Here is a 13047-nt window from a genome sequence, read left to right on the forward strand (position 1 = left end):
ATCTTTGCTATAGTTTTTCTTTCTTACGTTATTGCATAGGATATTGCTTTCCTGAGTAATGCTTGCAGTGCATGTGTGCTTTTAAGCACACAAAGTTTCCACTGCTTCTTGTTATATGGTATGTAAAATGAACACACCAAATAAATGCTGTGAACGTCTGGCAAATTAAGAGTTTGATCTTGTTCTGTTATCTGATAGAATAATTTTATTATATTTTTAAAATTATATTTCTCACTCTCACCAAACCAGTCACTTCCCAGTGCCAGCTATTCAAACAGAAATGATCAGATCCCTGCAGAGTACATGTGAATGAAGTTTCAAATTTGTGTCTAGTCAAAGGTCTGAATTTAATATTGTAGAATAAAAGACAGGAATATAATCAGTCCATCTTCTTGAGGGGGCTGAGGAACTGGAATGCTGAATGATTTGGATGTGCTCTGGACGTTTAATTCAGTGTTTGTTCAGCAAGTATATTAGATTTTATTTTATTTCAGTTTCTGTGGGTTTTGAATATGAGACTTGCCCCAGTCTCATTTTATGGGAGAAGAGGACAGCACTGCTGCAAGGATTTGAACTAGATCCTTCAAATTTAGGAGGATGGTCTTTGGATAAACATCATGTACTTAATGTCAAGAGTGGTGAGTTAGTTAAATCCATGTGTTTTCTGTGCTATATGGAGTTTTGTCTGTGAACACCTTTTATTTGCATTATATTTACACTTTAAAAAATGCAATTTCTCCACTCTTTTTGTTTCATCTTTAGCTTAGTAAGGTATGAGACATGTTTCAGTTGCCGGAAATTTTTTTTAGAATTTCAACAAAATTTTACTGTTCTGCACAGCATGACTTTTCTTAAAGTCCAAATCTTTATCCTCTATTCTGTTATTCATTTATTCCCCTGTAATGTCTTTCTGTCTTCCTTCCCTGTTTTTCTGATATTAACCGCATCTGTCCCTGGTTCCTTTTGTTTGACCTTTTTCCCTCTAATATGAGATGGGGCTTAAAAGGAGTATGAGTCTGTGATGAGATACTGTCTCGTTTGTCTTTTAATTTTGTCATCTGTTTGGTTTTTTCCTCACACCTCTTTGTCTTTACATATCCTAAGCTGAACGTTCCTGATCTTCATATTTTACCAGAGACTCTTAGGGAGCGGAATGCTTAGCATGTATTTCTTTGATCTCTGTCAAGTGTTTTCTACAGCCTTCTTGCTGATCCCCACATTAACAAATTGCAAAGTATATTGTTGCTCAAGAAATCTAAAGTAGTGTTCAGAATAGGCAAGATCAAGCAATTGGAACACACTTAAAGTGCTGTGCAGCGGAACAAACACTGTAGAGATAGCCATTTGGATAGTGCATGATAATCACTGTTGTCACCAGTGGGGAGCCAGTGACATTAGGATAGTACACCTGTATTTCCAATAGAACACAAGGCTAAAAGTTTATGGCCAGATAACTACAATCTTTGATGACATTGAAAATGGTCACTCTTGTCAGAGAAACCACTCCCTTGGAGCAGGAGTCTGCTCTTTGAACAAATATTTTGAAAAAAAATCTGATCTGAAAGGCATTTCTTGAAGCCTAATAAAGATCCTTACCACTAGCTTCCCTCTTGCCTTTTATCATTGATCCTTAGGAGCCCTGCTAGGAGCTTCATCTCTTTCCTATCTTTTCATTTTCTGTGCTGTCATCTTCTTTGGCTTCTCCATTTCTCATTTTTCATTTTCCATGAAAAACACGTGAAAGACTGAGAGGTGGAAAGAGAACAGTGAGGTTGACGAAATTTCAAATAAACTGTAACATAGGAAACTAGAGTGAGAAGATCCAGGGATACAAATAAGGAGCACCTCTTCCCCACTGTTTGCCTTCTCACCTCCCAGTTAATAAGGCAGTTGAAACCATTGTGCCAGGCCAGAGAGCTGCATGGCAATGTTTTCTTCACAATGAATACCAAAGGACTCAGGGCTTTAGGGCTGGGTCTGCGGCTGTGTGTGTGTGTTTTAACAGAGAATATTCACTCCGCCTTTATTTTTACTACTGCAGAGACCTTTCACTCTTTTTTGCACCGTTGAAGAACCAAATGCTGGAGTCATTTCAGTGTACAGTCCTTAACAGCAGCTGTTGAAAAGAGAACTACCTGAAGTCCCCTGCAATGTATGACAGTAATAACCACTTCTTCTCCTCTTTATTGTTAGGTATATTGCACAAAGGCAATGGAGAAAATCAGTTTCTAACTCAGCAGCCAGCTGTGATAACCAGCATTATGGGGAATGGGCGCCGAAGAAGCATATCCTGTCCTAGCTGCAATGGTCTGGCAGAGGGAAATAAGCTTTTGGCCCCTGTAGCACTGGCAGTGGGTATTGATGGAAGTCTCTTTGTTGGAGATTTTAACTATATTCGGCGTATCTTCCCATCCAGGAATGTTACTAGTATATTGGAGCTGAGGTAAGGTGTTAATCTTAGCACTTCATTTCTGTAGCCTGTGCTCAAATCAGCCTTTACCATTACTTTTTATAATTTTGTAAAACATTGTCACTTTCAACCTATTTAAATTCCAGTGGAGAAATGGGGCACAGAAATGCATAGTTCAAAGTCTGTAGCTTATCAGAGCAATGACTATAAAGAAGAACAGAAGAGTACAAACCAGCTTGTACAAAAAGTACAAACCATCTTCTTTCTTGTTGGTGATCATTTGATACAATCTCCCCTCAGTACTATATATAATTTAGTTTTGTCTGAAAACTACAGAATTGACTGCCTGTAGGTATTGAGCCACAGTGATAAGCAAAGGTGTAACAACAGTCTTACGAGTTTAGAAGGAAGGTTTTCCTAGAAATGGTTTTGAGAGCCACTTTCCCATGCTCATAAGTCTGTTTCTGTAGGTTGACAAGTGCAGTTAAGATTGACATGCAGAGTCACTTTGCATCGTCAGAACTCTTTAAGACTGTATCTCTGTCCCCCCGTCCTGCGCCCTCCCACCTCCCAACATTAAGATTTGGTCACTTAATAGGGAAGGCATGAGTGTAGAGTGTACCACTTCACCCATTTCTGTTCCATCTCCTTTTTTCATTCTTCTAGGAGAGGCAAGAGCTATTGCTTCAAACCATAACTCATGTAACTGGGCCTTATAGTTACAGCTCTGTTGAGTATTTGCAGAAAAATGAGGAAAAACAGCATTGGCTGTCTTCTGATACTTCTGCAGCCCACATCGGCAATAGTACTAGGGCTCCTGTAAATTGGATATAGCTGCAAAATACATTGAGTGAATCTGGGTCATTAGCCTTGTTTTATAATGATATGGCCAATAACCAGTTCTTCTGCTTCCACTGTACTTTTAAGTTTTAATTAGTGGGAAAAAGTGCAAGATCATTGGACTGCTAGAGAATAGGAAGCCTAGCTCTATTTTACACCTCTCTTCCATTCATGTCATTCTGTTGATGTCACTATTGTGGATTCTGATTTTATATAAGAGAAAAGAGATCCGATTCAGGCCAGTTCTACTCTGAAAACACTCTCTTGACACCTACCTCATACACCATAAGGCTGCCTTATTATATTTAAAAAAAAAAAAAAAAAAGTAATATATCATCCAGCACTTTCTGATGGCAGCTCACTGTAAACCACAGAAGGTAGCTGGTATGGATGTGTGACCTGCTATAAATATTTATATCAATATACGCTCTAACTCTGCATTACATAGAATATGCTGATTTTTTTTCCTAATTTCATCAGTTCTGTTTAGCTTTCTAGTAAATAGGACTGCAGCTTTATAGTTGAAGAGCAATGTTTTCAAATTAGGATACTTAATATAAGGCATTTATATGCACCTCACTTCCTAATATCAGCCAGTGACAAAAGTTTCCTAGCACACCTGATATTTGAAAGTGTTGTCTCCAAGTTAACAACAGTATTAGTCCGAGTACTTTGCTTTCTCTCTAGGTAAAAGAGAGCTTGGGCTTTTCAGCACGTGGGGGAAAATGGGAAAGGACATCAATAAAAAACTAGATGATGGACTTTTTAATCTGCTTTTGTCCACTTTCTCTTTTCTTTTATGAAAGTCTGTTTTCCATAGCATACTTTCTTTAGCTTCTGGTATAACCATTAACAATGAAGAATAAAGCTATTGTATTTTGAGTGCTGTTGAACAGCTGCAAATGACTTGACACGCAGATTTTTTAGGATTTGCAGTGATGTCTTTTGCCCCTGTTCCTCTAAAGGGAATTAAGGTCCAGTCCAGCAAACATTATCTGTAGTAGTAATTCGGATTCATCGGTCATCTTAAAATCTGTATGAGTTACATGGGTAAGAGTTTGAAGATTTGAGCCATTTAAGTGTGAACAATAGCAGAGTCTTCAGCTAGTATCAAGTAGCTTGAATAACATTGCAAATAGTAGGTCCATATTTATTACTAACCAAATACATCACTTTATTTAGATTTTACAGCGGATGTAATTTTGGTTTTGCATAAGCCCATGTAAATCTTAGATAACCTTGTTAGTCAGAATATCCCAGTGTGCATATTTTCTTAACCCTGTCCTTTATGAAGGTACCTGATCTGAGTGACTAATCAGAATTTTGACTCAGGAGTGTTGCATGCCACGCTCAACATTGGTATTGCAAGTTTGGGGCTGTGCCTTGAGTGCTGCAGCTCAGGAGTAACGCACCTCTCTGTTTCGTTCAGTGGATATTCCTAAATGGAAATGACATAAACACAGTGAAACACTGTGGTGTGGAGAAGGTATTAATTTATTCTTGGAAGTAGAGGACACTTTTCCTTTGACTTTGTGTCTAGACAGTAAATTAGAGATCAATCAATGCTATAAAAATTGTACAGTATCTTACTGCTCACTTACAGGGTGGGGTTTTTTCCCCTAAGATTTGCTTTGATAGTCTTAAATAGATACCAGGTAGCATCCAAACTTACTTTAAGCAATTAGAGAGCAGGAGGAGAGAAAAATAAACTGCGTAGTAGAAACTTGTTTAGAAATAGCCTGTTTAATCAAGTCAAATTTAATTTTTATTAAAGAGATTGCCCCCAAGTTGCAGACAATACCCAAAGCCCAGTGCTTCCCCCTTCCTGGTTCTGCATTCAGAAAACTGCCAGTTTCTCTTGCTCCTGGCCCACAAGCTACACATATTTCCATGCAAAAACCTTTCCAATGGTCCAGCAAGTTTCCTGTAAAATATATGGGGGGTGGGGGGTGGGGGCATGGGTCTCCTACTAGGGAACTAGCTTGCAATTCTGTCACTCCCAGTCCCTCTTCATCCGTAAACCAAGCTAAGGCTAGTGCTGAAAAGAGGTATCTTCTCCTGTGTCCTTTTGTAAAATAAAACAAATACTATGTTTGCTTTACCATCTATTCTTCAGCTAACTGTTTGTTCTTTTTTCTTCTGTTCCCTTTCTATAAAGAAATAAAGAGTTTAAACATAGGTAAGACACGAGCTCTTTCCCATATAATTTGATATGGTTTGTTTGCTTCATTGTGTTTGCTTTTTGTGTTGTGCTTCTTGTGTAATGTTATGTTCTTCATGTACCACATATAGAAACATTTTTATGTGCTAATTGTGTGTTATGAATATGATAAGCATTAGCAATTATGAAATGCAGTCAAAAAGCAACCAAATAAGTTCTGACAGTAATTAGAAATTTCTAGTAGAATGCAAGTATAATGAACCCCAAGCTAACTTCTCTATAAACACTTCTCCCTGCTGTCTATAATTGGTCTAAATGGTTGAGGTAAACTACAACAGCAGTTTTACAAATGCCAGAAAGGTTCACAAAAGCACTAATGACTGCAAATAGGTCAAAAACTCATTTTCCGGTCATTAATGATTTTCTGAACCCTCTGTCCTTTTTCATAATTTAGTGTCTGTTTTCTTTCATCAAATACATTTAACAGTCAGTCAACCTGTGGGGCTGGTTGTATGCAACCACTAGATGCAGTCACTGTAAGATTCATGAGGGAGAGGCATAACCTTTCTGGATGTTAGGAGAAAAGATTTTTAATCATCTCACCTGAGCACTGGATGCATCCTTCTGGATGGCAGCAGCATAGGAAATGCTCGTACCTTCTTCCATGCCACACCTGGGATGGGGAGGATGTTCACCCGGGAGAATATCAAGGGCAAGAACAAAAAGAGCTGTTGTAAACTATTCCATAGTGTGCTGTGCATCACCCTTTTAAAGCCATACTTTCCATTTCTGTGATACCAGTTAGATGCAGGAGATGGTCTGGACTAAACAGTATAATTTCCCCTTCAAAATACAATTTGGTATAGCAGGCGTAACGCTACTACTTTTTCTTATCTGGATTAATTCATTCACAATTTGCTAATGATTATTGGTGATGCTGGAAGCTCCTTGTTTGCATTAACTAAGCTTAGTTAATTTTCCAGGTGCTTAGAGATTTGCTCTGGGCAGCTTGTCCTTTTTGTTAAATTTCAAGAAAAGCTGTTGTTGCACTGTCATGAATTTGATACGCGTATGAGAAGATCAGGGAGGACAGGTTGATCCTGCCTGCACTCCCTGTCAGGCATCGGGCTCCTGCACAGACAGAGTAAGGCTGCACCTGGTGGTAACTGCTGCATTTGCTGGGGAGGGCTGGAGGCAGAGACTTTATTGACAAGCCTCTGAGCGATGCCGAATGTTATGGAAAATCTTTTGAAACAAGGTACATTCCCTGGCTTCCTGTAATTTGAATAAAAGTTTACAATGGCGTAGAGAAAAGAGAGGCAGAGGTCTTCAGTTGCTCGGGTGCCGCTTTGAGAAATATTTACTACTCATTTATAAAATACATCCTTGTTTGAGCTCATAATCTCGCTGTTTCTCTGGGGACGCGGTGAGTGCATGTCACCTTTCAACAGTCATTTTCTGCCACAGCCCCCCAAATGTTTTATGTGGAGACACTTCCACTCTCTGTCCCCTTACCGAGCTCGGAAGAGGGCGAAGGGGTACGCGGCAGGGCTGCAGCGCCGGGGAGTTGCTCCCTGGTCTGGCAAAAAGGCTTGTGGCTGACTCCTTGGCAGAAGTCGGGAGAGAGAAGAGAGGCAGGGCAAGCTGCACGGGCACAGCGATGACTGCAGAAGAGGAGAGGGAAATAAGCCCATGTTCTGCCATTGCTTTTTATGCTGACTCGTACCTTATCCCGTCCTGCTAACGGGGGACATACCTGGCACTAGCTGTGGGCAGAAGGGGAGCAGGGCCGTGCTCACTCAGGAAGGCAAGAACAGGCCAGCAGAATCACATCGAGAAAGATGTGAGGCCCCTCCGGTGTCACGGAGCGGCTGCTGCTCCGTGTCAGGCAGGTGGGCAGCCCCCCAGCAGCTCCCACCACCCAGACCGAGCCCAGCCCCTGCCTCCGGCAGCAAGCGGCTGTGCCAGCACAGCTCCGGTCTGCACCGGCCTTGGGACCCCGTTGGCCCAAGGTGGGGGGCTACGTGTCTTAGGAGGGCCAGGCAAAGGGCTCTCCGGGCTGGAGCCCAGCAGAGAGGCAGCAGCCAGCCTGCAGCTGCAACACGCCGTTGTCGGCTCATCTGCCACTGTTGCAAAGCCCTGAGCTAAATTTGGGTGGATTTGTGAAGTAGGGCGCAACGCTACCATCACAGCAAGGTTTGTCCTTCACTGTGAGGGGAAAGCATGGTGGAAGAAGAGAGAATTCAAACCAGTGACAAATGTGCAGGTGTTTGTGTCGCTCAGATACTCAAGAGACTGAGGAAATTTGTAAGTGGAAAGAAATCTTTTTTCATGTGGCAACAAAAAGATTGAGCCTTGTTTTGGAGGGATGAGAAGGAATGTGATAAGGGTCTAGTGAAGAGGTGCAGTCTGCTGCTGAAGATAAGGAGAGGAACTTGGGGAATAAAGAGATTGTGCTCTAATTTCAAGCATGTCACTAGTCTCCCTGCATAACTGTCTACACCACTTAACCTCTCTGTGCCTCAGTTTCCTCCTCTGTAAAATGGGTGTAATACCCATCTTTTTAAAGTACTTCGAGATCCATGCATGAAATAAACCTGCCAAGTATTTTTTGTTTATTGTATTTTTTCATCTCTAATTTCTACACTCCTAGACTTCAGCAGATGGTATTACCTCTGCCTACTGAATTTTGATCAAACCAATCTCCTTCCTACTTTCTACAGTTTTAAAACAAACTATTGATGTAAAATCATGACGTGTCAAAGACTGGCATAGAGGAAGATAACTGTAGAAAGTGATATTTTGGGGCCTACTCATTCCTCCAGATCTGGTCATGACCATATGAACACGGTTGTCTTTGTGCTGCTGATAATCCATCTGCCGAAAGTGGCCTTATAGTTTCAAGCAAGTCTGATCAAGAAATGGCTTATGTCCATCATAACTTACCTCTGTGTATCCTCACTCTTGGAGATGGGCACTTTTGCCACATGTAACTAGGAGTGTGGATATTTGGAGGCAAATATCTCTGGTTACTGGTAAGTAACCTTCATTTTTTTTCTTCCTGTCTTCATTTGTCTTCTATGCTTTGAAACCACCATTGATCTTATTTACGCTCACCCATAGGCTCCAAAGGCTGGAAAATTCACATCATGCTTAAAATCCAACTAAATTGAGTTAAACTAGCCAGGCAAGATTTTGAAAATATTTCTGCACTGCAGTTCTGTGTGTGTGAATGTATATATATCGCAAAGATTGACATTTCTCAATTTGCAGATGATTTGCTAAAGTAGTTCCAAAATGTGACAAGCTGTCAAAAAGCATATATTTCCGAAGAGAAGTAGCTTTCCATATGAGCACCCATTCTAATCACAAGCTGAGGACCAGTTTTTCAATAACAGAAGGTTTGGAGTTAAAGTCAGACACTTGGGGTCCCTGTTTTTAGTTATACAACCAACTTCATCTGCCGTAAATGAGATTCTTGATAAGAATGAATGAGAACAAATTTGCTTCAGGAATAAATTTGCTATGCCTCTGCCTCCTATTTATGCAAGGACTCACAAATCTTGTGGCATAAGTAACTCGGAAGCTGATTCTTTGATCTTACGCCTATGACTTCTGCTTTCAAGGGAAGTTAAAGAAGGTGGTGGGAGGAGGGGCAACAGGTAGAGATAAGCCAGAGAATTGACCTGCAGCAGATCTGAAGGGCTGAAGAGATGAAGAGGGAAGTCTGCTGTGCAGCTTTGGCTTACGGGGCTCTGCTGTGCAAGGGTTGGTGTAGCAGGATGAATGAGATTTAAAATTACAATCCTTCTGAAGCACTGACCAGGTCCTAATCAAGTTAGCTCCTCAGATGGTAGTCCTTCAGATCCCACCTCTGCATGAAGGTGTCAGACTTTCTTTCCAGATCTCTCTGTGCCTGATGAGTATCCAAGCTCTGAAAGCCTGTGAAGTTTCTAGACTGCTCAGCTGTTTCTGTTTTATGCTTTCTTTTTCTCTAAAGCAACAATCCTGCTCATAAATACTATCTGGCCGTGGACCCTGTTTCAGGCTCACTGTACGTATCGGACACCAATAGTCGACGCATATACAAGGTCAAGTCCCTCACTGGCACGAAGGACCTAGCTGGTAACTCGGAAGTGGTAGCAGGAACGGGAGAGCAATGCCTGCCCTTTGATGAAGCCAGATGTGGGGACGGAGGGAAGGCAGTGGACGCAACCCTAATGAGCCCTCGAGGTAAAGTAGGAAAAGAAGCTGGAGAAAATGACTGTCTGAGGCTAGACTGGATGTGGAAATAATTATCTGGCAATTAAATCACTCCTTGCTTGGTAATTTTTATTCTGGGCTTTAATTACAGTGGATTGGCAAGTGTTCGTGCTTTGTTTAGTTAAAGCAAACTTTATTACCCCAACACTAAATGCTGCAAAAGGAGAACAGAACACAAATTAGCAGGGTACTGCTCACTCCAAGAAGCAAGCATGTAAGCTGGGGAACAAATTGCTGTTTGAGATATGGTCTTTGGGGAGAAAAACTGCCTGCTGTGGCTTTTTTCCTGAGGTTTTATTCTATGTATCCCCTTTTTCTTCAGCGGCAGAGGAAAAATGAAAGGATCTTTGCCCTTCCTAGTTTCTAATTTTTAACAAAAAAGTTTTCAAGATGATGTAGAGATTTGGGGATGTGTTCCTTTTGAAGATTTTTTTTCCCCATTGTTTCATCTTAATTGTAAGGATGAATTAAGCAGGTGTATTGCCAGGTGTTTCAAACATCTTTGGGGTTTATTTCAATGGTTGAAAATAACTAGGTGATCATAAAATCAAATAAAAATGAAAGGTCCTGTTTCTTTGTATAGGTAATAGTTTCAGTTCGTACATCCGGAGTATATCAACAGAGCTGCTTGCATGGTTTAAGTTAGGTCTTGCATAGAAGTTAAGAAAATAAAGCTGTATCTTCTCTTGCTGCCCAATAGGATGAGCACTGCAACTATTTGAAGACAAAATTTTTAGATCAATATTTTATTTTCAGCCCAAGAAATGGACAAGGCAGCGCACCAAATCAAAGCGGGAAAGGCAAGTGGGAAAAAGCCTGCCCTCCTTCACAACAGGCAGCAGCATCCTTCTGTTCCGCCAAGGGAGCACCCTTTCATTCTGTGCCTTTCCTCTCTAAGGACTCCCAATGTGACAGGCATTGAAACTTTCATTTTTTTCTAGGCTGGAAACCCTTGTGCCTTCATCTGGAAACACCAGATGTTCTTCCCATATTCCTTACTGGAACAGGCCAAAGAATTAAACAACATCCTGAAAGAATATATTGTCCACTTATTTTTTCAAGATTTTTAAGCCATTTTTTCAAGATTTCTAAAAATTCTGCATCCTCTTTAGATCCTTCCGACGAAGAAAGCGACACATCAAATTTCTGAGATTAAAATTTAGGAGATAATTTTTCTTTTCTTACTGGGTTTATGTAATGTATCCTACAGAGTTTGAATTTAGAAGTAAACTGATGCATTCTGCTGGCTCTCTGGCATGTTTGGGAGATTTCTGTAGGTTTTTTTTCTTTTAAAGCCTCAATGGATAAACCTGCTTGGTGCCATTTATTCAGCAGAACTAGAGGTACTTGGAGGGTTCCAGGACCTCTGCTCAGGTTGGAAGGGAGGAAAGGACAGGGGAAGTGAACAAATGTCACCATCTTGTTGACTTGTTGATAAGATGAAGCCTGCCTTGAAGCTAGGAGCCTAACTGCTTCACTGATGCCTGGGTTTTATATTTGCAGGAATTGCAGTGGATAAGTATGGCCTCATGTATTTTGTCGATGCCACTATGATTAGGAAAGTGGATCAGAATGGAATTATATCAACCCTGCTGGGCTCCAATGACCTAACTGCTGTTCGACCTCTCAGCTGTGATTCCAGCATGGATGTCACCCAGGTAGACTCTTAACTGCATTTATTTTTCTCTCTGCCGTAGAAGAGATGGGCATCTTTTTTGGATGACTGCCTGGCCACTTAAGAAATACATTGTGCAGCACAAGATGATAGCATATTTGATTCATTACTGAGATGAGTGAACCATCCTTTTACTGTGGCTAACACAGGTTATTTATGCAACTATAGAGAAATAAGGTTGAGATAACGGGAGTTATTGTCTTAATTGCCTGTTTTTCTGTAATTATTGTAGAGCTTGCACAACGTAGCGTTCATTCTTTGCACAGAAACACAATTAGCCAAAGTTACCACTGCACGTAGCTTTAATATTTCCGAAAAACAAAGTCATTGCTTGAAGTAGTTGCCGTTCATGACTTGGTTTCATGATTTACGCTGATAAACCCCTCACTAATTTTCTGTTGTTACACATGGAATTTTAAACACTAGAAGTGTACTGTTCAGTTATGAGTTTTACAGTAATAATTTGTGCAACTCATAGGTACGGCTGGAGTGGCCTACTGATCTCGCTGTCAATCCCATGGACAACTCACTTTATGTCCTAGAGAACAATGTTATTTTACGGATCACAGAAAATCATCAAGTTAGCATTATTGCTGGACGCCCCATGCACTGCCAGGTTCCTGGTATAGACTACTCTCTTAGCAAACTGGCTATTCATTCTGCACTTGAATCAGCCAGTGCCATTGCCATCTCACACACAGGAGTTCTTTACATCAGTGAGACAGATGAAAAAAAAATTAATCGGCTACGCCAGGTAACTACCAATGGAGAAATATGCCTTCTTGCAGGGGCAGCTTCAGACTGTGATTGCAAAAATGATGTCAACTGTAATTGCTATTCTGGGGATGATGGGTATGCCACTGATGCCATCTTAAATTCACCATCTTCCTTAGCTGTGGCCCCAGATGGTACCATCTACATAGCTGATCTTGGAAATATCCGCATTAGGGCTGTCAGTAAAAACAGGCCCATTCTTAATTCTTTTAACCAATATGAAGCTGCATCTCCAGGAGAACAGGAGCTGTATGTCTTCAATGCTGACGGGATTCACCAGTACACTCTCAGCCTTGTTACCGGGGAGTACTTGTACAATTTCACCTATAGCAGCGATAACGATGTCACGGAGGTGATGGACAACAATGGCAACTCCTTGAAGGTCCGTCGGGATGCCAGTGGGATGCCCCGCCATTTACTGATGCCGGATAATCAGATTGTCACGCTGGCTGTCGGCACTAATGGTGGACTCAAGCTGGTCTCAACACAGACCCTGGAGCTCGGATTAATGACATATAACGGAAACAGTGGTCTCTTAGCAACGAAGAGTGATGAAACAGGATGGACAACATTTTATGAGTAAGAATGTTTTTGGCTATATTAAGCGTACATTTATTTTTCAAGCGGTAGTGAGTAAGCCCTAAACTGACCCTACTGAAATTGGTTGTAGGCTTGTCACTGATTCCGAGTAAGGCCGTTACACCTCAGCCTAATGTGATACTGGGGATGATTAAGTGGCTTCTCGATTTCGTCAGTTTTGCCGTGTCCTTTGGGTGGGTACTGAACCACCCAAATTCCTGCCCGCAGTCTGATACCGGTGGGGCAGCTGGCCTCCAGCTCCAGCACGAAGGACTGTGTGCCACGTTCGGAAACCCGTGTTTGATTTACCAGTTTGGGCCCCGCTCTTAGCCGTCAGCAAGGCAG

At 41.3% G+C, this 13047-nt stretch overlaps 1 protein-coding gene across 3 annotated transcripts in view; it reads left to right on the top strand.

The window, feature by feature from the left end:
- TENM2 (teneurin transmembrane protein 2) overlaps nt 1-13047 on the top strand; it is a 698905-nt gene that overhangs the window by 663904 nt on the left and 21954 nt on the right. For 2 of the 3 annotated variants that reach the window (XM_040604228.1, XM_040604230.1), the window contains exons 21-26: nt 495-638; nt 2194-2443; nt 5409-5429; nt 9412-9644; nt 11178-11332; nt 11828-12702. In XM_040604228.1, coding sequence (XP_040460162.1) covers nt 495-638; nt 2194-2443; nt 5409-5429; nt 9412-9644; nt 11178-11332; nt 11828-12702 — 1678 coding nt within the window. The remainder of the gene's footprint in view (nt 1-494; nt 639-2193; nt 2444-5408; nt 5430-9411; nt 9645-11177; nt 11333-11827; nt 12703-13047) is intronic. The other variant, XM_040604229.1, reaches the window with a different exon arrangement.

This window comes from Falco naumanni, chromosome 8 (assembly GCF_017639655.2).
Source record: "Falco naumanni isolate bFalNau1 chromosome 8, bFalNau1.pat, whole genome shotgun sequence".
NCBI classification, from domain to species: domain Eukaryota; kingdom Metazoa; phylum Chordata; class Aves; order Falconiformes; family Falconidae; genus Falco; species Falco naumanni.